The sequence below is a fragment of the Streptopelia decaocto genome (genome assembly GCF_964273445.1).
Source record: "Streptopelia decaocto genome assembly, chromosome: 5".
Classification (NCBI taxonomy): domain Eukaryota; kingdom Metazoa; phylum Chordata; class Aves; order Columbiformes; family Columbidae; genus Streptopelia; species Streptopelia decaocto.
Genome location: NC_138659.1, coordinates 29216282 through 29239197, shown reverse-complemented (window position 1 = coordinate 29239197; position 22916 = coordinate 29216282). Strand labels below are relative to the sequence as shown.

Sequence of the window (22916 nt, the reverse complement as noted above, 5' to 3'; positions counted from 1 at the left end):
AAGGGACGAGAGGGCAAACTGCAGGTAGACCCAATTACCTCCAAGGGATCAGCCACTCTTCCAAGGAAACGTGTCTGCAGCTGGGACATTGCCATTGCTGGAATTAAGCTGCCTGCATTATTCAATACCAAATATTTAGCTGCCAGTCCGCTCATAAGGAACTCTGGAGAGAAATAGGCAGTAAAACACAGGTAGTTTTTTAAAGCCACAGTGTGCAGATTGTATCAATTTACTAATTGCATAATTCAACTGATACAGCATGATATGAGAAAGGCCAGAAAATTCAGCTATAAAACTGATGTTATAAACCAGTAGTAAAAAGAATATTCTGCATTTTTGAACTATTAATGGGTAAAATTACAAGCCCCTGCTCGTTGCATGGTGGTTATGCTATTTTTCCAATTGCTTATGCTGTATCATTTACATCTAGTCACATACTGTAACATCATCTTATCAAATGCTTTTGTGAGGCATCATTGAGGGCAACTTGAAAACAGATCTGCCATTCTTTACTAATTGTTTAGGGGAAGTTATATAGATGTCCTATAAGGACAGATGGTGAGGTGTAGATTTGCCTCAAATGACTCAGATGCAATTTAGTACATTTGGTTCCAAATGATGTAACTCCTAACGTGAAATGCACTAATTGTTAAGTACTTGTTAACTACTGAGTGAACTTTGAGCAAACACAATTTGAGTCTATTTTCTCTGCTTTAGATGTATCACCTGTAATGTTCTTAGATACAGATAATCAGTGCAGATCACAATTATGTGTTCCTCCCGATCCTGGCACAGGTCTATACAGTCCTGTTTTCTGAGTTAAAGTAATTCCACAGCTTTTCTAAGTTTCCTCAGGTTTCAAGAGAAACAAGGCTGACATGATATGTAGACATCATGGTACTTACTGGTACTTAATAAGAAATGTTGCTCATAAATGATTAAATCATTATACAGAATGCGCTGACTTGAAGAGAGCAGAGATATTTTCCATACCTCAGGCATTACATAGTGCTAAGGCTCTACAAAAATATTTACCAATGAAGAATCCTGCTGACGGTCAGATGAGGCACAGTAGCCACTTCATTGTGAGAGTGTGAGGGCACCTGCATGTATCTAACTAAATGTCTTGCCCCAAGGAAGAGGGAAAGAAAAATTAGCGGTCAAAGAAAGTAATCTTTGGTACCTATGAACGTTAGTACAAATAATTATAAGAATCTGTGCATATTGAAAATCAGATTCTCTCAGTCTTTGCATTGAGCAGAGCTGAGGTCACCCTTCTGATTTCAGTAGCAGTGTGTAGAGCATGAAGCACTATTTGTGGTGGCCATGTGTGACAGATTCCAGATTAGAGGCAGATTCAGCTGACATTATTGCTTGTCATTAAAAATTCAGCATCTAGCACCACAAGGATCTGTAATGCTGAGGGCACATTTTTGTTTTTAGGAAGGAAATAGGTACTGCATTATAGCCGTCACTATGGTAACTCTTCCCGAATGGGCTCGCTGAAACAGTTCACCTGTGGCTAGTGGTGACAAATCAGCTCAGAAAGCTGGGAGATGGAACCTTCTCCCACACCAGTGTAATAGGGGATTGACTTCATTTAGCTAGCCAAGTTATTCAAGTCTAAGATTAGCATGTGTAAGAAAGGATCTTGTTCCTTATTCTTCAGGATGAGAGGTTTAAATATTACATATGCATGGCAACCAAATTTCTGACACTGGTCTTCACCAAGAAGTAACAGTGACTCACTCATGTACTGCATCTCCAGGCTACAGCCAGAACAAAGTAACTCATTTCACATAACTCTCTGCCAGCAACCCTCATACATACTGAACCCTGTGTTCTCACTGTGTGAAAATTCAGATAGCTTCATTTTGAAACAAAAAATAAGAAGAGAAAATGAGTACCTAAAACTCAAAACACATATCTATGTATTACTGGAAAATGTATCTCTTCTTGAATGCATTTTGAATGGAACAAAAGTTCACACAGTGCATATTAGTGACTGTATTTTTTTGGGCACTCTCCATCTCCGAGGCAGCAAGCATGTGTATCATATATTGCTGTGTTTGTTGTGGTATGTGTTATATTTACTTTTATTATAGAACAGATTATATAGTCATGTAAAAATCATTGAATGGGCAAGGCAACAATAAGATCTACAAAAGTCTTTCAAACCACTCCCTTCATCCAAAATCAAGGCAAAAGTATAGTACACTTAGCACTGTGGATTTCAGATGTTTGAGAGTCTCTTTTTCTATTGATTACTTTGAAAGTAATTTCTGCATGTACCAGAAGTGCTAAAAACATCCAAGTCCTTCTAGATAAACAACATGTGTGAGGAGACTGTGTTTGTGGATATAATCTCATAGTCTGCCAGCTACATATGCCAAATCACTGAGGCTGTCATGGTTATTTACATAGGGGAGCTGCTTAAAAAAGTCTCTACTGAGAAAAATACATACATGGAAAATGGAAATAGATAGAATTTGGCCCAGCAAGAGCTGTCCTCTAATCTGGTCCTCCCCACTCTGACTACATTTTTATGTGCAGCAACCACTGAAGTAACTGGTCAGCCTCCAGCAGTAATGGATCCTGATAGGAAGGTACGAGAAAAGTCTTTAGAGTTAGCTGTTCATGGGTGCAACGATTTGAAAGTTTTCAGGGTTTACTGTCTCATTAGGCACTACTGTTGGGGTGAAGAGTATTTAGCATCACATTGCAATTCAGAAAGAGTTGCAGGTGTTCAGCACCACCAGAAATTAATCCACTTCAGCAGTAATTTAGGACCCTTCTGTTTGTTTGGTGTTGAACAATGGTATGAAATTGTTAAGCACCGCTGAGACTACAGCATTTGATACAGGAGCATGTGCCTCACCGGATAATGAAAATGGAGGGTTAGAGCCCCACAAGCCCTCTGGTAATTTCATGCTGGCAATGTACAATGCAAAACACACAGGGATCTACACACTCTCCAAATGGTGAGCCTGAGATTATTTTTTTCACCGAACATACGAGAATATGGAGGAACAACATACAGCTAACCAGCTGGCTAGGAGAATTGGGCTTTTACACTGCACTTTTTTTTTTCAGACATTGACCTGTATATATTTATTTACAAAATCTTCCAAATCTTACCTTTAAACATACTGAAGCGGAAAACCTTGCTGAACTGATATCCAGATCTGTCAAACTTGGGACTTAATGCTCTGACAGCCATTCTGCAGGCAGAAGCCCTGAAAAAAGTTCAATGGGCACATTAACACCTCAATTAGTTTGCAAAAAATTTTTAATCCAAGGAAGGCATCTGGATTTTCCTTACGTCACTTGAAGATCTGGAGCCATACTCCTACCCAGGGCCCTCAGGTGAGAGTAGGTGAAACTTGCCACTTGCATGCTAGGTTCCTTCAGCACAGCATCAACTAATGCCATCAGTATTGGAAGACCTGGCTTGGTTTCAAGCAAAACCATGGCAGCTAACATCCGGACTCGAGGATGGATTTTGTGATTCAAGAAAATCTCAAGGGTGATAGCCTGGACCTGGAAATAATTGATACATTCAAATTTATAGTATGTTTGAACATTTTGGTCATGACCATTCATCACTGGTGAATGATCTCTTCACCACTAATGCAGTAAAAAAATGGTATTATTTATTTATTATGGCAACAATGTAGTCTGGCTTCCCACACAATCAAAGCCAAGGAACTTTGTTCAATAACTTCTACATCAAATATATTATCTCTTTTTGAGCTATAGCAAAAAATATATCTGTAGCATAACCACTCCAGGTAAAAGAGATTTCATGGATCCATCACATACCTGAGAAGTGGTTCCAGTGATCACTTATCCCTGCCCATAAAGGCATGCCTTATTTCTAATCACTTGATCTCCTGGAGCTCTTTCTGTTAGAATAAAAACTAGTTTTCTCCCAAAAATCTCTATGTCATGTAGGCAGTTTAAAACTGAACGTTTATGCAATAAATGTAATCTCCATGGTACTTCTTGTGACCAATGTGTTTGACCCTGGTAATATTCAGTATCCAGACGAATTTTATACTGGAACCTTTCCAGTTTCCGTGAGCTGCACCAAAGCCTTTGTTTCAAACTTAAAAATGGAAGTGGATGGTAGAACACTGTTCTGGCAGCCCCCCACCCGCACAACCCTGTCCTGCCTGGGACAGGATGTGTCCTCACTTGCTAAGTAAAAGTCTCATCCAGAAAACTTCAACAAACTTTGGAAATATGCAGATTGGTTTTATATGTTTATACGCTTTTTGTATATTGGTTTTGCATATGTTGGTTATCAAATACCAAGGTAAAAGTGGTGACAAGGATGCAGTAGCCACTTTCTAAATGTAACTACCTTTTCAAATTAAACAATAAAAAAGACAGACCATGTATTAAGTCTGTTTAATGCAAATATGGGTTTGTAGCTAGCTGCAAACCAGGCATGAAACTGGATTTTGAACAAAGAAAAATCCGGCCAAAATAATTAACTTGGTCCAGATTTTCTCCAAAAGAAATGCGTACAAAATGGATGGTCTTGGGTCACATATGGAAAGCCAGGCCAAAGGGCAATCAGAGACACAGCATTGTTGTCAAATACCAAATTGGCTTTTTTCTTCCATGGAAAATACCCTGACTCCTTGCCATTCTCTCCTCCCGCTCTGCTTTTCCCCATCTAGCTCCTGCACTCTAGTAAATTGTTTCTTTATTCTTTTGCTACTTGAAGAGAGCAGAGATATTTTCCATACCTCAGGCATTACATAGTGCTAAGGCTCTATTCTTTTGCCTACCCTGGCACACTGTTGTCTGTGGGTGAATATGTGCACTCTAACTGGGACTCATGCAAAAAATGAGTGTAATGGAAAAACTGATACAGATTAGTAGAAAAACAGTTAATGAAAGCTTTTATTTTACTTTTTATATTAAGTCTTATGTAAAACAAAAAAAATCCACATCAGGAAAAAAATCTTGAAAATGCAAGGTTTCCTTTTAGAAGCAGATTTCTTTAAGGTGAAAATGATTGTAAAGTGATGTCTGTGGTGGATGAGAGTATGCCTGTGTAACCATTGTGTGTGACATTTAATAATTATCTTGTTCAGGGACAAAAGTCACATTTAGTAAATGTTCTGTTTATGACTTAAACCCACACAATGTCTGTAAATTTGTAATTAGGATGCAAACCTCTAGTATCTTTCTACAATAAGATCTGGTCCTGAATTACGATTAGATGTGACACTCAGTATTAAATGTCAATTCTCTAAAAACCTTGTTTTCTGATTCTCTCACATACCAAAGCTGAAGTAGCACTAAACACATTTTGGTCAATAATTTAGCTTTCTGTCTAATGTCCTTGGAAAATAAATGTTTGCAAAGGAAATACTGATTTGTTTACAACAACAGGGTAATGACTGCATCCTTTTAATGGGATTTTTGTTGCAGTTGGAAATACTAGAGGTTAACGTCAAAAGGAATAAGACATGCCAACTAAGGAACGGTTAAGTATTTAAAAACCAAACCAAACCATATTACAGCTATATTTGAAAAAAAAAAAAAAATAAAGGTATGCTTCCCCCTCATCACGCATCATCGATTAGCAGCCTTGTGTTGGGTTATCATCAGTGCAAAGGAGGCAGCTTTGTTTCCTTACCATTTTGGGGTCTTTCATGCCTATGTTTTTCAGGGCCATTACAGCAGTTGCTTGGACATTGAGTGGCAGATCTGAGGCACTGGCTGCATATCCTGGCAAACATTTCTTGATGTGCTTGATGCTGGCTGGATGTCCTACATTCCCAAGGGCTTTCAAAGCCAGGCAAATTTCTTCTGTGTTAGACTTGCTCAATGCCTCTCCTGCAAAGCCATGAAGTAGCTGAAAATAGAAAACAAATCTTCTGTTGAGTTCAATTCCAGCTCTTATCTCTATGCCATCCCCCAGCCTATTCTGAGGCTTGACTTTGATAATTTCAGTTTGTTCAAATCACTTATTTTAAATATTTTCAAATTATTTTTGACCTCATGAATAGGACATTTTATTCATAGAACAAGCATAGCCAAGAAAGCTGCAATGAACAGCTTCCTCAGCGCTATGCCTTAAAGTTATCAAGTAAGATTTCTAAAGGAAAAGGTAATGGCTAGGAGCTAGTTTCCATTGCCTTTCAGGGTGAGCTGGGAACCCTGCAATAATGCTATCTGAGTATCTCTGTCTAATATTTGAAGACGGGGTGAAAATGCAGATACTGCTAAATTCTTCAAACCCTTAAATAAGATTCCTTAAGATATGACTGTAATGTCCCTGCGCATTGCAGGGGAGTTGGACTAGATGACCTTTGAAGGTCCCTTCCAACCCAAACTATTCTGTGATTCTACAGTTCTATGACTAGTGGGGGTGCCCTTAACTTCAGCTGTGTGAGCCTCCTTTCAGTGTGGATTAACAGCTGGCAATGCAATCATCAGGTCATTTTACAGCCTTCATCATAAGCAACTGGATCACACTTAGATTTACGTAGCAAGATTAGAAATAGTGGTCTGAAGCCTGACTATGGGAACTAAATCCTGACGGAAAAATGCTTTCAATGCTACATAATGGTTCTGAAAAAGAAACCCTGAGATGTTATAGAATACTTTCAATAAAGTTCCCATGCTTTAAAATACCACATTTGAGATCCATTGATGTTGTAAAAACAGTCCATTTGATATTGCTAATTGAATGAATGGATATTTGAAATGTATTGAATAAGCCAATACAATCATTTGCTTTGGGAAAGAATTCCCATTCCCTGGCACTGGGCTTCTCAGATTTAATGAGCTTAAGCACATTGGTGGTGATTATAATACAGGAGACACAATGTAGGAATGTTGGCCGTGCCCATGTACTACAGGAAAACAACTACAGCAGGTACACAATGTGTTGGGAACATTCTGCTTTTACTGGGGATGGTGGACTGACCAGTGTCAAAGACTGAAAACATCTATTTCTCTTTCCCTCTCTATTACTGGCTGAGTGGTCAACCTCTATAAATCATGACATGCACCTGTAGAATGGGGAAATGTTATTCACTGCCTATTTAGTTTTCAGGCCTTCTGATTAAAAGCAGTGCAAAACAGGAAGGGTATTACCATTATTAAGAGCTAATAGTCTATGTGGATGACTGGGCTCTGCTTCTAGCTGAGAAATGGTTGGACTACATGACTTTGGGCAAAAACCTGGGCTTTTGTGTCACTTAGTTTATTTATAACTGTATATAAGTATCTATATTTAAAGTGTTTCAGAGTAGTGCCATGCGGCTTCATTAATAATTGGCAATAAAACACTCAGAGATACTCAGATAGAAAGTGCTATGAATTATATTCTTCTTCCTCTCATTCTCTTTTGTGCATTAATCTAAAGAGAAAAACGCTGTATTTAACCAACTGGGGTTCCTTTCCCCAAAGGAAACACTGCAGTGAAGTGAAATACAGGTTTCTGAATAATGAGGAAAGAACTCAAGGCTTAATTTTTCTTTTAAACAATAAATAACAATGTGGTTACCTGGAGACATTCAGAGCAGGAGTCTGATGAAGAGCACTGTTTGTGGCACAGTGACGCGTAGCTGAGGTGGCAAACCTTCCCAAGCACGGAACTTGAACGTGGACAATGTTTTTTCACGATGAGCTGGGAAGAAAGCAGTTATTCATTACCACCATTAATGAAGAGCAACAACATTAAAAAATAGGTTTCTGCCAAATTCAAGGCAAAAACAGGCTTTTGATATTTTCGTATTGATAGATCTATAGTTAATCAGTGGATATGACTGTATTTGACCATGCAACCTTAAAGTAATTCCAGGTAACATCTGGAAGGCAGATCTGTTGCTTTTATAGTGTTTCAGATCGTCTGTAATCCAAAGGGAGGAAATCACCCAGTTATGGAATGGAAAAACACACTTTAGTCAAGAAACATTCGTCATTGTTTTATAATTCCCTCACCTATAGGTACAAAAAACTCGAGGTACATTATGAAAAGACCTTAGTACTTTGGGCAGAGAGGAATATTTTGTATAAATGTAGGAACTGAGAGGAGGCACCAGCCCACTGCTTCCTTGAGTGGGAAGCAGAGCATTGCTGAACAGTAACAGCTGGACTGTCACGGCTTTTAGAAAGGGCAAAACTCTAGTCTGACATTTGTGGTCTCTACCTAGGGTAGGCAGTTCCTGCATCTGAGGCTTGAATTAGACCCTGCAGAAGAGGAAAAAAACTGAAAAACCAGCAGACCTTCTCCTACGTGGGCTCCACACTGACATAATTCCCTTGATTTTGATAGATTTGCTCTGATTTATATCCATCCTGCTAGGTCACGAACACAGGATATAACAAATATGTATTTCTTACTGCCTAGTCTTTGTAGACACTCGGAGATCTAATCTGATGTAACTGTAAAGTACATTTAGACAAAGGGAGACTAGAAACCACTGTTTGCAGCAATAACCTCTGTCACTGAGAGGTAGTTTAGTCTTTCCTGTTTCATTCTGGATTCATTTTTGCCCTTTTGATTTGCATTCTCCCCTCCTTAAGACAGTCAGGAAATAAACTCTTTTCAGCTTCACTAGGGGATATAAAACCTTTACATTTTCAAAGCCTTTGCAATCTTGTCAAAGGAATAAATATGACAGATGTTAAAATTAGTAAAGAGCAATTTTAGAGTGTTTACAGAATCCTACCGTTGCTTGCTCCATCACGTCCCGAGTTGGTGTGCTTGAGTGCAGAGCCACCAGCACCGTCTGAGCCGCTTCCCAGTTGGTGATTTCTTGTCTTTCCATTTTGTGTCTCAAGAACCTGAGTGCACGGTGACTGGCAACTGCAGGAATTATGTCCAAAATGTAGCGCCTGTAATGGGAAAGGCAAAGACCATTTTCCAGATACGCATTTGAACATAGTCATTCCAGACGGTCTCCAACAGAGTTTATCAGCAGAAGAATCACCACTTGTATTGCTTGTACCTGTACACTGGCCGACTGGAGAACTGCTTCCACACTGACTCATAATTCTCCTCATTTGCTGCACGGAAGAGGTGTAAAAGCTTGAGGACTTTTGCTGGTGCATCACTGGGGAGCTGTTCAGTTGAGGTCTCTACTAGGTCTTGCAGGCTTTCCTCTATCTACAGGAAGATTAAAATGTACAAAGCTCACACACATTGTTTTCCACACGCAATGAATTCCAGCCTCCAACAAAGAGTCTGTCCAGTGGCTGACGTTTACCTGGCTTTCCACATTTTTTATTCTGAATAAGTGGACAGGAAGCTGAAGCAATTCACTGCCAAACTGGTACTGAAGTGACCCACGATTCTGGAATTCTTTTGGTGGGACCTCTGCCATGTCCTTTTGCACGTCAGTCAAAGCAAGTTTCTGCCTGGAATGGAGGAATCCAGGAAGATAACATCACAAGATGCAGGGTACAAACCGAACAGAGAGCAGCGTTTCTGCCTCCCTCCATCACTGACTTCAATTGTTTCCAAAGGGTTTTGTTATTGAGGGGCAAAGGTGTTTGCAAAGAGATACATTTGGACATGATGCTCAGAACTGTACTGTGAGAAGATGTGTGCTTACACAGCAAGGCTCAGATCAGAGCCAGCCTTTGCTTTCCTTTGGGAATAGTATGGCTTGAGAATTGAGGGAAGAAGTGGGAGGTGAGAGGCTGTGGCCCAAAGATCACAGGAACTGTGTGTTGTGTCTTAGGGAGTAATTTAAGGATTAGAGAAAAATAACCAATGGGAAACTTTTTTTTAGAATTCATCACTTAATTTAAAACTTTTAAGAAGTTCATAAAAGCTCTTACATGTCTGTGCCTCCTGGAAGCTTCAAAAGGAATTGAAAATTGTTAGATACAATAGGAAATGCTACAATCTTTTTACTTGCTCTATTACAATGCCCTCCCCATTTTGCCCGGCAAGATGAATGTCCTGGGTAGTGCAGATATAAAAGATCCTCATGAAGTTTCAAATTGTATTTCCCAAACAAAAAGGGCCAGATAAATTCAGGATTAGTCTTTGGAAAAATACTCAGGTTTTTTGAAACTTTTCAAGGAGTACCAAAACTTCGTCCTTGTTATTAAGAATAATTCCAAAGAGAGACTCTCTTTGTAAATATTTTCTATCTTTGTTACATTTTCAGCTATGGCGATGCATCCTGTTCCATCAATTATGTTTAAAATAGGTCTGTTTAGGACACTATAATAAAGTTAGGCATTTGTACTGAACAACTAAAAACATTACAAAAGCAATCTTGTTGTACTGCACAGTATCTCAAAATCCCTGTAGAAAATTGATGTGTTTATTCTGGAATCTCTATGATGATCTTCTGTATAATTTCTATCCACTCCTTCCATATGGATTGCAGAGAACTGCTGCGGAAAACAGCATGTAACTGCTTTGCAGACATGTCACTGGAAGCTGAATAGAAATCGCTACAGAATCAGCAGAGATTTTTTTTGGCTTTTGAAATTTTATACAATATTATTGAAAGGGCATTTGGGTCAGAAATTGTAACATCAGGTACACGTGGACAGATTTAACTCCCCCTTCCAGAACATGATGAATCTATTATGTCTTCATCTCCATCATTCTGGGAAGAGATATATCTGCCTAGAATAGATGGGAAAATGTTATACTCTGAAGAGAAGAGCAAATGAATACTAAAGATAGGATTAAAATGGTGAAACAATAGTAAAACCTCTCTTGGATTTGAAAGGTGCTGCAAGAGGCTTATGCTGAACAGGTCTGAAAACACAGCTCCAAATATTTTAAATCCTTGATGTTAATTTTTTTTCCTCTCTTTTCTCACAGAAAGTGCATTGTAGAAATAACTTCTGAAGACTTGGGTGACATATTGAGATCTTATCAGCTGTCTTACATTTGACCCCATCTGCTGAGCAATGCAAGAGAAAATGGGGAAAAGTAAAGGTACTGGGAGCACAATACCTGAGGAAGAACAGTAAGGATGTCAGCTTACTCATGCTTGCAAGAAGAGAGATTAAATCAGAAAATTCCATTGGCTTCAGACTAATGGTCACTCACACCACCTTGGTTGCATGAGATAGTAAAGCCACTTTCACCTTTACTATTTTTTGTTTTTAATCCAGACTGAACATGTTCATCATATTAATGAAGTTAATCAGTGATTTATTGACATGAACTTTCTGATGTTGCAGTTTCCAAAACTGTGTATTATACCAATAGATTCTTGCAGAAGGTAATGGAGCAATGCGAGATTACAGCAGCTGGAGTGGGTCTCAGGTATATCTTCTGTACAATGGCATTTATGCAGAAAGCCTCTCTCTTCAGTAGGGCACCCCTCTCTATAGAGTCTGTCACTAAAGCAGGTAACTGAAAATTTTTCAATAGGTGATTCTGAAGCATATAAAAAAAATTTCAGTCACTGAAGGTTTGGGGGCTTGAGCTAAAAATAAGCAGGGATTTCATTTCTTACACAACCATATTCTCATTTTGCCCCAAACTTGTTTAAGAAATATGCAAAATTTTCTGGGGAAAAACAAATACATTTTATATGCTTTGAGCCCAATCTTTTTGCAATAAAACCCAATTTCCTACCAAGAAACTGTTTGGATGAGAGATGTGCAAGCAACCCACTGTACTTAGGAAGTGTATCAGAATCCAAAGTCCTATCTAGGTTTCTTGTGAACTAGTCTCCCGGGTTTCTTACTGCATTATTATTTTCCAGGGAACTCTTTCTCAGTGAGTAACTGTCTTTCAAAGTATTGTACTGCAGATATATTAGTTTACATTTTTTCAGATGGAATTACATTTGTTTTGGCTTTTATAACATAAATCAAATATCCCTGAGAAATATAATAGTCAAACCCTGCCAAGTCGAGCTAACAAAATTTGGATAGTGATGTGCGTGTTTCAGATTTACAACTAACAGCGAAGGTTGTTTTTGTGAACTGTTTGGGATTTTGTGTAATTAAATACTGGCAAACAATAGGCTGTGGAAGTAAAGGATTTCTTTCAGTTATGAAGTTTGACCAGATTACTGAGATGCTGAGTTAGTTGCTGAATTAAAGGCATATGTACACTACCTTGCTTCTACGATTGCATTTCCTCCTGTTATCTCATGGAAGGGTGCAAACTGGTGGATTTCCTCAACATCAGCTTGTGTAATTACAGCTTCATCACGTGCATATTTAATTTTGTAATTGTAAGTAGCAGTTGCCTGGGAGTTCTTGTTTCTCTGTATGATACAGAAAAGCAAAGCAAGAAAGGAAACAGAAAGTTTGAACTTCTAAATTTTGTGACTAGAAACTATTACATCACCGACTTCAACCCACTTATTTTCCAATGCTGTTTTGTTCATTGTCCATATGAGCACTTTATGTGAATTCTGCGTACACACTTCCACAGGAGAGGTCATGCATGCTGCCTGGCTCCGCTATTTTTGCTGCTAAGAAGTGTTAGTTGGTTTTTCCCTTTCCCAAATATAAGTAATTGGTTATTCCCTCGAGAAGGAGATATACTTTTCTGAGGAGAGCAGCAGTATAAGCCACACGATTTCTTATTTCAAAGACAGGATTATAATAAGATGCAGCAGTACCTACCTCAAATTGCAGTAACTGGACATTGTGACTATCTTTTTCCTCAACAGAGTAGGTAAATTAAGTCACGTTGATAATTAATAGTTTCCAAGCCAGCTAGTTTAAGCTAGTTGGAGTGTGTCTGCAGCAAATGACAGTCTGTAGCACAGACCTCTGTGGCTCTGTGGATCTGATTTTCATACAGAAGGAGAATGCTGATAACTAGTTACAGAAGATCCAACTTTTCTCTCATTTAAAATGTAACAAAGCAATAGGTAACGTGGATGCCAAATGACTCCTTGTATATGAATATAAAATATGTATACATAATATCACTCCAACTTACCTGCTGGCAGGTCTGGCATGGTTGAGTGTATGCTGAACCTGTTACCATTTGAACTTTCTCTTCACAACTGTTCAGGTCCTTGGATTTGGTCACATAGACTAAGTTTGCTCTCTTGTTTTCCTGGATTGCATATGTTGTGTTGCAAATACCTCCGATCCCAGCCTGTCAAAAATGAGAATGTGATCAGAGAAGTTCACCCTTACACAAAGTTTCACCAGTTCCCCACATAAGCTTTCCTCTTTTTTCTGTATTTTCAAAATTCCTGATAGAAATTATTTTTAATTTATGGTAATCTCCAGAAAAAAAATAAATAAATGTGATGACTGTTACTTTCATCATTTTTAAAATGTAGAGGTTTTCAGTAAGGCAAATCAGTGTTTCACTGAGAGAACTGAAATTCTCAAGAGTTTCACTGAGATAATATTTGGAGCCTCAGAAAAGGTGAGTAACAATTCCCAGTTAGAGCTGTCGATTATGAAATATGATTTGAGGAATAGTAACAAAAAGTGCCAAAATAATTTGATCAGGTGAAGTATTTTAAGGTAGGAGGTGACATTCTGCCCTTAAAATTTGCTTTTATAGACAGCTTATAAATGCCTACAGAACAGGCCTTGCAGTATCAGATGATCTGTCACAATGTGAATAGCAATAATTAAAAAGAATATCAGGATAGCAGAGTTTTGATTGTGGGTTTTCTTGAGTTTGCAGTTTTAGCTCAGATCTTCAATAATATTTCAAGCATATATATTTATAAGAGCTCTTAAATCTCCTCAGTCAGTGAGGAGATTTTTTGAGAGGAAAATATTTGATTGCATTTTAGGAGGAAGGGTTATTTTCATGATTTTATTATTGTTATTGATAGCATAGCCACTCCAGAGAGCAGCTCTGGGCTATGTCAGAACAGCAAAATGGTCATGTGGTGGTTGGGAGGCAAGACATACCCACTTCATCTTTAGCTTAACAGTGTTCCTGAAGACACTGTGGTAATGGCTAGAAAAAGGAATTGCTCAAGCTTTCTGAAAGCCTCATACTCTGCAAATACAGGTGTGGGGCTCCTCCGCAGACTGCAGGGTGTGGTGGACACATCTAGACTTTCGATGGGAATGTCCAGCCCACTGGGCTCAGTGGGATGAAGTAGCCTCCTGCCTAGCTGGACTTCCCAGCTGTGTGCAGCCCATGGCCGGGTCAGACACCCTTACCCGACACCCTGCATCATACGATGTAGACTTTCCCAGGTTAGTCCTTTAAACCTCCCTGCAGCTCAGATTTGGGGACTAGTTATGTTTATATTCCTTTACAGAGTGACTTGAGATTGTCATTAATCGGCTGTTGTCTGAGAAAAGCAAAGAAATCTAGGAAATTATTCTAGGAGGTGAAGTCACTTATATTGCTCAGCAGCGAGAGTAGGACATATTGCTAACTGAATTAGAAAGAAGATGTAAAACAAGATATGAGAAAATAGAGCTGCAGAATATGCGACACCACCACCCAGGTTTTTATGTGCAACAAACAGTGTGAAAGTATTAAATCCTGTAATTCCTTTCCCAGAAACAGCTCTACTTACACAAAAAAATATGTATATTTTTATAATTAAAGTTACTCTGGTCTGCATTTTCAATAAAATAATATGAAAGTATAATAATTTCAAAGTTTTTGCTGGTCTCTGAATCAAATGCAGTCTAATCAATGTAAATATGGTTTTGCAAAAACTAAACACACTGCAATTTCTGTGGTGAATAGTAATATGAGATGATTTACCTTGACTAAGATATTAAAACCTGAAAAACAGTGGAAATTCCAATAGAGCATCAACTGCAACTGTCAAAGCTATTACAGTAATGTCATGGCATATATATGGCTTTTCTCCTAGAAGAGGAGTTAAAAGAGATTAAAGTATAAATGGTTGGTAAAAAAAAGTCAAATTACTGTTATTTTACCTTTAATCTTGTGCTGTATGTTTTGCTTTTTTAATAGAGTATTCAAATTTTATGTAGGCTCCAGCTTTCACAGGAGTTTACTTTCTCTAGAATCACAAGCCAGATTTTCTAACGGTCTAACCCTGCAAATGCATTTTCTGAAATATTTTGATCAGCCAGATTAAAAACCTGCTGTTCTATTGTCCTGTTTAGCTACAGCTCCATCAAATGTTGTCCCATGAGAACAACTTACTCATGATTTCCCAAGCTTAAGTGTTCCTTTTTAATGAAGTCTATGTCAAGAACGAATTCAGAAAATGCAGTAGAAGAATCTGAAGAGAAGGCTTATTTATTTACAAAGTGACCACGATGGCCAAAACAAAAAGCTCACCTCCTGTAAGCTGTATGAATGCTGCATCTTCTTTATACTTAGCTCCAGCACATTCAGAATCCCTCTGTAGATGTTCAGACTGTCATCCGAGACAGAGTCAGGAGCCATAAGGTTTCCAACATGGCCATTGCTGTACTCAAACTTGATGGGATTACTCAGTTGCCCAGTTAGTACCTGAGCCAGTTTGAGTGATCGAGAGAATGAGCTTGTAGGCCAGACACCATTATATTCCGCTGCTTCAATGGAGTGAATCTAGAACAAAGAAGGGTTATAATTCCTCTTTTATTTTTTTCAGGTAACTTTTTTTCAATGCACCCAAGCATCTAGAGCAGGGGTGTCAAACTCATTTTCACCACAGGCCACATCAGCCTCATAGTTGCTTTCAAAAGGCCAAATGTAACTACCCCTGCATTTATACCATCCTAAAATTCCATTAAGCCCTTTGAAGACTACCGTGAAGCTGAAAATGAGTTTGATCTAGAGCTTTACTCACATCAAAAATACATGTTTAAATAACGAAAAGCCTTTACAAAGGGAAAACGTTGAAGTTGTCATTTAACATAGCTCGTATTGATAAACATATTTCCATATAGAAAAGGAAAAAGACTAATGCAAATGATGCTGATATTTCCACAGTCACTGCCCTTCGTTCTGTTTTGTAAATAATCCATATTGCCAAAGGTTGACTTGTATGGAGAAATGAGCCAGAGAAGAGCCGCATGAAGCAGGTTGCTACACAAACGTAGTATGGAAGATCTGCAGGAAATTGCAAGAGAAAGTTAATGTTGCATAAAGCATCATTAACTCCTGTTGTGAACTCTGTTGTCTCCCTCGCTGGGGCCGCAGAGCACAGACAGCAGTCAGAAACTAATAACAACGTGGCTGCTGGGCCAGCCAGAGAGTCATAATTAGTTTGAGCAGTGGAGAGCGTATTAGAAATATTGTCCTTCCCGCCACGTTTTGCTGCGGAGCTGAAGGCTTGGGCACTGCCCCCAGCCCCACTCTGCACTTCGTACTCCAGCCTCAACCTGGGCCACATCCAAGCAAGTAGAAAGTTGTGCTAAACTCTGCGTAACTCGAATGGTTTCTACCCCATGGGAACGGGGCATGTTTAGCTTAGTTTCTCAGAGGACCCTTCCCTTCTATATGTTTTGACAATTTAAAGAGACTTTTCTCTGACACCTCAGGCTGGCGATGTGATGCAAGATGCGGATTAATGTCTCAGAAAGCCACACAAACTAAAACCTCATACAGCAAATCGCTGGAGACTGCACTTTCATATTTATTTGTGTTGATGGAGATCACTGCCAACCCCAGTAACTGAAGCTTACAGAGGAGGCTGTTAAGAGAGCAAATCCCTCATGCTGCCTCTTGGACATGCTTCTGGCATATCACATATGGGCAGGTTTGGGACTGCTCTGCAGGGTCAGGATGAGGTAGTTTTCCCCAGCCCTCAGGGCCCAGGCAGGACTTTGGCTGTGTGCTGGGTTTTGAACACAGCTGGCAATTCTTACTTGTGGGTTTGCGATGAAAAAATTGTCAGCTGGAAACCACCCAGGGAGCACAGCTATTTGCCTGGGCTGAATGCGAACTAGTAGGCTACAGATGAAAGATTAATTCCCTGAACAATCCCTCCGAACTGCCTAATTTAAATATAACAGCAGCAAAATAAACTTTACCCAGAGCAGAAGGGAATAAATGTATCGTTACCTTTTGCTTAGAACTTGCCCCCAAATATTATGATTTTTTATGATTATTTTCTCTCATTTTTCTTGCCTGAAATTCTTTCTGTACTTAATTTTGAAAATGAAACTTTTCCTCAAGTGCACGAGAGCAGGTGAAATGGTGTTGGAAGGTTTTAGGGAACAGTAGTCAATTTTAGATGAAGACTCACCCTGGCACACCGAGAGCTGTTTGAGCAGGAATGGGGTAGGTTGTGGGGCGAAGACAAGACTGTTTCTGCCTCCTCTCTGCTAGGGAAGCCTTCTACTCACCAGTGCAGACGTGTGGGTCTTATTTCCTTGTTTTTTGCAAAAAAAAAGTCCAGCCATTTGCAAAGGTCATGGAAAAGCAGTATTTCCTGTCTGGATCTATTATAATTTGAACTTAGAAAAACACCTAGTAACAGAAGGCTCATTCGGGCTGGGAGGCTACAGCATTTACAAGCATTTATCAGACAGTCACCAGTCTTTTTAATCTGCAGTTTTCAATTTGTGAAATAAAAGCTTTTAAAAAGATCATTTTTCTTCCATATATACAGAAGACTAAGTGGAGTTTGTGTAAAGCAATTGAGGGGTGCGTTTCAACACATTCATTAGAAGCATGTATAAGCTTCTGTTAAAGCTGAAAGTGTTTTCCACATAATCAGAACTCTTAGTAATTACTCAGCATGCAGTAAAAATATACAATTGAGGATGACAAAGAATGTCATTTGGGACTCTGCAGAAAAAGAAGCCACCAGATGACATTAATTATGCTAAATATTGAATCACAGCCAGCTACTGTTGCATGTTTTATTGCATTTCATTTGCTGGTTACGAAATCAGTTGATTAAATAATCCTAGGTTGTACAGTTTGGAACAATTGGATTGATCCAGTAATAAATTATTGTGCATTTCAAATTACATTCCATTGTCTCCCTGACCACAAAGCAGAAGAAATCCTTCAAGCCCAAGGCTGGCTTGAGCTGAGAATTACCTGGCAAAGTGCAAATAGAATTTAGGGTGCTGCATAAAAAATAATAGCGTTAGTTACATTCTCCCTGAGTAAGCACAACACATGATGAAACTTAATTATTCCCAAAAGCTTAAAAAAGAAGTTAAGTATGAAGAGAATTTTACCTTTCAAACTGAATACATTTTCTTACCCTAATAAGACAAAGTTTTGGCCCAATACCACTAATTTCCACTTTACATTTTATTCTTATTCCAGCTCTTCCAAGTCCTTTTTCTGGAAGTCCACTGAGAAGCGTGCTTTCATAATTAAATGTATAAACCTTGTTTTCACTGAAATCAGGTTCTGCAAAGAAATGATTCCCATAAAACATTGTACAGACTGTACAGAACATATTAAAGTACCTGTATTAGAATGTGTGGAACAAAAAAAGATGAATTTGTTAATTTTTGTATTGCACCTGAACAAAATTAGCTGTTGTAAAATTATATTAAACATTGATATACTTTTCAGATTCTATTTTGAATTTCACTCATTATAATTATATTAGCTGATAGGAAAATTACTTACGGTAATTAAGATGCTGGCTCCCTGAAAGAGAAGGAAAAAAAAGAGTAATGAAATGACAAAGCAAAAAAAAAAAAAAAAGCAACCAAATGTTAATGTATTTTAGTATGAAAAGCTATATCTCATCTTGTACATATGGCATAACTCTTTCTAATTAACTTTACTTCTAGTTCAGTACATAGCCAAAAGCCCTTTTCCCCTAAACAACAAAAAATTTGTCATTAAATAATTTTTTCTATAAAATATTGAAGCTCATGTTTGTAAGTGAACTATATTTAGATTCTGAAACCTTTTCCTGATTCTGTTATTTTAAATTCTTCAAAGCAGGTAAGTTACTTACCCACCAAGCTTAAAACCAGGGCTAATATCAAGCCCCTCATGATGGGGATAAAGTAAAGGTGAACATGCCAGGTTCTCTTTTATAAAGGACTGTGCTATCACATGTTTCTTTTGGAATGTCAGTTTGACAAATGGACATATTTTAGAATGCGTATTGATCAATCGAAAAATAAACATTTCTGAGGTCATGAATGTTGACAACTTCAAATCACCTCATGATTTCAACTGACTTCCTATGTGAAATAGAGATTTCATTTTCAAAATATCTTGTTTGCTGGTGGTCTGCTGTTTATTTTTTTTTTTTTTTACATTGTAGTTATATATTAAAAGAATAATTAAAATTTAAAATGAAATTAAAATAGTTCCTCAATCATAACTGAAATAATTAATCTTTTCTCCAATCATGTATTCAGTCTCCTGATAATTTGCTCTTGCTAACGGTCACAGCTTTGGAGACATACCTTGCTCTGTCACGTTGAAACTCTACTTTTAGAGAAGAATTTGTGACTAATTTCACACAATTAGGACTGAGATACCTTAGAGTTCATAGACACACCATGATAAACTGTCTTTCCATGGTATCTACCATGGTTGTTTTTCCAAGCATGTCTTGTTACTTGCATCTGCAAAGACAAAGTTTGGCAGTCTGACCTTCACATTAGCTTTGGACTAACGGTCAATGTTTCTACTATGAAAACAGGAGGGAAATTAATATGTGAGCTGGGAGCATCGAGTCCTTCACCGTGGGTTCTCATGGAGCTTTGGCTGCTGCTACTCTTGGGAAAATAGATTCAGAGATTCCCACTTGTAGTAATAACATTTAGAACAATCCTCAGCAAAACTAAGGCAAGAGTGAGTTCACTCCATAACCTCAGTTATGTATACTTTGTTTGCAAGCATTTAACATTTACTTTGAATTTAAGCTTGTCTTTCGGTCAAATGGTAAATTAAATATCATGAAAAAAACACCTGGGTACAAGGATTACTGAAGGGGCAGGAAGGAAAGCTCAGGAATGTATATCTAGTATTTCCTTAGGGCTACAAAAGGTACAACATACTTGCGAATAATGCACACAGGCAGGCAGCTAGACTTTGTCCTTCAGGAGAACAAGGTTTTCTTGACTGTTGCTATTCATCAGGGAGAAGAAAGGTGAAACCTAAGTTCAGGTCCTGAAGCTTCTGCCATTGGGCCTGAGAATATATTTACTGAAGGTCCCTTTACACCATTACTTCATTTATTTGGAGTGATGCCACCTGACTGAGGAATAGTGAAGTTTATTATTGTGGTGCCAGTACACCTGAGCTGGAGGCGGGGATGCAGCTGAGTGGTCCCTCTGCTCTGACCCAGTTCCTTGCAGCTGTGCTGGATGGACAAGCAGGGGAGAAGCAAAAGTCAAATGAGGGATGTTTGGGCACCTTCACTACCAATTCCTCCAGAAATCTTGACAATTTTAATGTTGCAGCTTTCTTTCATAAAGGGAAAAATCCACAATTGGCTGAGCAGTCAGATCTTCCTTGAAATGAAGTGTGTGTCTAGTAAAATATTTTAAAATATTGATAGACAGGTGAACCATTACAAGAGATTCATAACTGGGGTGTTGGTTCACTGTGTGTTCAGATGGTGAAAAATTAAGTGCTGTTTTTTTCTAGGGTATTAATTGGTGTGAGATATGACGAGACGCACCATGCTTGAGGGCCCTGTGAAATTCAATGCCATCCCTTGTCTGGTATATAAGCACTGTCAAATGTAGTTAGAAATGCTTTACCAACAGTCACATTTTTTGCAGCCAGAATGGAAGTAAACGCACAGCAGCAGTGTAGTACTGTAAGCAATACCGTGCCAAACTTTCCTACTTGGGTCACGCAGCTGTTATAGCGTCACTCATCAGTGCTGTAGTTTGACCTCTGCAGCAATATTGTGCTGTCATGCTCAACCAGCCACATTTCCACAGGACAGAACATACAAGAATGTTTATATCTAATTTACAGAACTACATAAGCTAGACTATGAATTTAAGCATTGTTATTAAGCGTATGCTAAAATAATGTCCAAGGGACACCTACATATGAAATTGGAGCTGTAACATTTTTCAAGTTTCATAAAAGGCTTTATAATTAAAGTGTAACATGAATAGATTTGTGCTAGCTTGGTAGTGAAAATACTGAATTTCTTTTTTTAAAGGGGAACACTGATTCTAAGCTCACAATCAGCATGTAGATGGGTGATTTCTAGATAGCCAGCTAAAATACCCACACAATAAATTGCGCAGGCTGCCATGTTCTCTTCATCTGTAGCATGTTCTCTCTTTTTTTAATAACTCCTCTCTACCCAGGCTTATTTTCTGGGGAGTGAGGAGAAAGTGATCTCAGAATTGTTGTGCCCATTATTACTTTGAAGGGACAACCTAATAAATTCAGTAAGTGGAGAGAAGACACGGCTAGAGTTTGAGGGTCACAGCCCTGAGCTCTAATCCTTTCTCCAAAGCAGACGTCCTTCCAGCTACCTCTGAGGGAACAAACAGGCAATCTATCACTTTAAAGAAACCATTAAAAGGAGGAAAGTTGAGAGCCACACTTTTGAAAGCCAATATGATTTTTCTTAAACATTCAACATGTTGTGTTAGTGAGCAAGAAAATACATGAAAAATAAATAAAGTGCAATCAAACAGGCCCTCCACAAGCAACAAAAGTGCCTCATTTGTTTGCAGAGGAAGGAACTTTAATATGTGCTTTGCTTGGGCTTTATACACCACCAGTATATTCTTTCTTTCTTTTTTCTTTCTTTTTTTTTTTTTTTTTCTTTTTTTTTAAGCCATAGACAATGAAGAAAAGGAATTCTTAAAAAGAGATGAGAAATACCTTGGGATTTTTTTATTTTAAGGGAGAAAATATATGATGTTGAGTGTTACAGAGAGCATGACGTCTGTACAAGGAGTGCAGTAAGATGAGATAGACTGCTTTGAATTTACAGGGCACTTGCACCATAAATGAAACATGAATACAGCCTAATTAACCTGATTAGAGCTATTGCTTCTACACTGCAATTGTCTTTACATAACACATTCTGCTTGAGTAACAGAGTCTTATTATCTGCTGTTGTACTGCTGCCGATAGCTCTGCACTCTCCTTGTTCTATATTCATATTGTTGAATTATGGTGCAGTGATGCCATTTCCATCCTGCTAATATATAGCCTAACGACAAAGAAGGGATTAGCAAAACAGCTCCCAAGCAACCATAGCAGGTTAAAATAGATATGATCAGTTGGTTAAGCTAAGTGATTTTTAGCCTTCAGTTTTCCTCATTTATAAAGATGAAGAAATCTTACTTAATTATATATATATATATATATGAAAAAAAATCACACCTATTTCATATTTAACATTCGCTCCTTGATTTTTTTTTTTTTTCCTCAAAATACTCAGCATTTGCTATTGTAGCATAGCCTCCAAGATAATGTTTGATATTCTCTCCAGAGACTCTGGACATTGTCTAATGAATAAGAATGTGTTCTGGGTTGGGCTAAATTGCCATATGCTCATTCTTGTACATTCACAAAGGGATTTTGTTACATTAGTTTGCTTTAAAAGGTGTTTTTTGTTTTTTGGACTTCCATTCCGTTTACTAGAAAGAAAATAACAGGCCCAATTCCCTGCTGTTATTCCAGTTTGATGCTGGCACACCACCAATGTAGTGATAACCGTGGGAATTGAATTCCAGGTTTGCAAAATGGAATATGTAGAAATGCTATTTATATTTTGTCTAGCTTTTGGAGTATGCAAGTTTTGAAAGATGCTGTTGGTCTAGACTTATGGTATGGCTGTAGAGTTTTGTTTCAATAAATTTGTTTTTCATTAATGTATGCTGTTAAGCCAAAGTCATCTTTGTGTATTTTGGTGGTCAGTTGGACTGTTCCTAATGCCTGGTATGGATTTGCCCGTTACTTCCAGAGAAAAGAATGAATTTAAGAAAAAGAGAGGAAGTGTGTGTAATCCATCTCTGACATTCTCAATCTGAAAGTAGATTGTTCTGATACATCTTAGCTTTACTAAGATGTTCAAAGGGTTTTATTTTCATTCAAATACAGAATACATATTCTGAACAGTCCACCGTCATGA

At 38.2% G+C, this 22916-nt stretch overlaps 1 protein-coding gene across 1 annotated transcript in view; it reads right to left on the bottom strand.

The window, feature by feature from the left end:
- LOC309440226 (vitellogenin-1-like) overlaps positions 1–18840 on the bottom strand; it is a gene marked incomplete at its 5' end in the record, with an annotated part of 41708 nt that extends 22868 nt beyond the window's left edge. Inside the window, 14 exons of the mRNA XM_082053659.1 lie at positions 39–163; positions 3139–3236; positions 3323–3540; positions 5657–5875; positions 7535–7657; positions 8703–8868; positions 8982–9139; positions 9240–9390; positions 12076–12227; positions 12914–13075; positions 15221–15472; positions 18087–18238; positions 18464–18484; positions 18801–18840. Coding sequence (XP_081909785.1) covers positions 39–163; positions 3139–3236; positions 3323–3540; positions 5657–5875; positions 7535–7657; positions 8703–8868; positions 8982–9139; positions 9240–9390; positions 12076–12227; positions 12914–13075; positions 15221–15472; positions 18087–18238; positions 18464–18484; positions 18801–18840 — 2037 coding nt within the window. The remainder of the gene's footprint in view (positions 1–38; positions 164–3138; positions 3237–3322; positions 3541–5656; positions 5876–7534; positions 7658–8702; positions 8869–8981; positions 9140–9239; positions 9391–12075; positions 12228–12913; positions 13076–15220; positions 15473–18086; positions 18239–18463; positions 18485–18800) is intronic.
- Positions 18841–22916: the final 4076 nt, after the last annotated feature.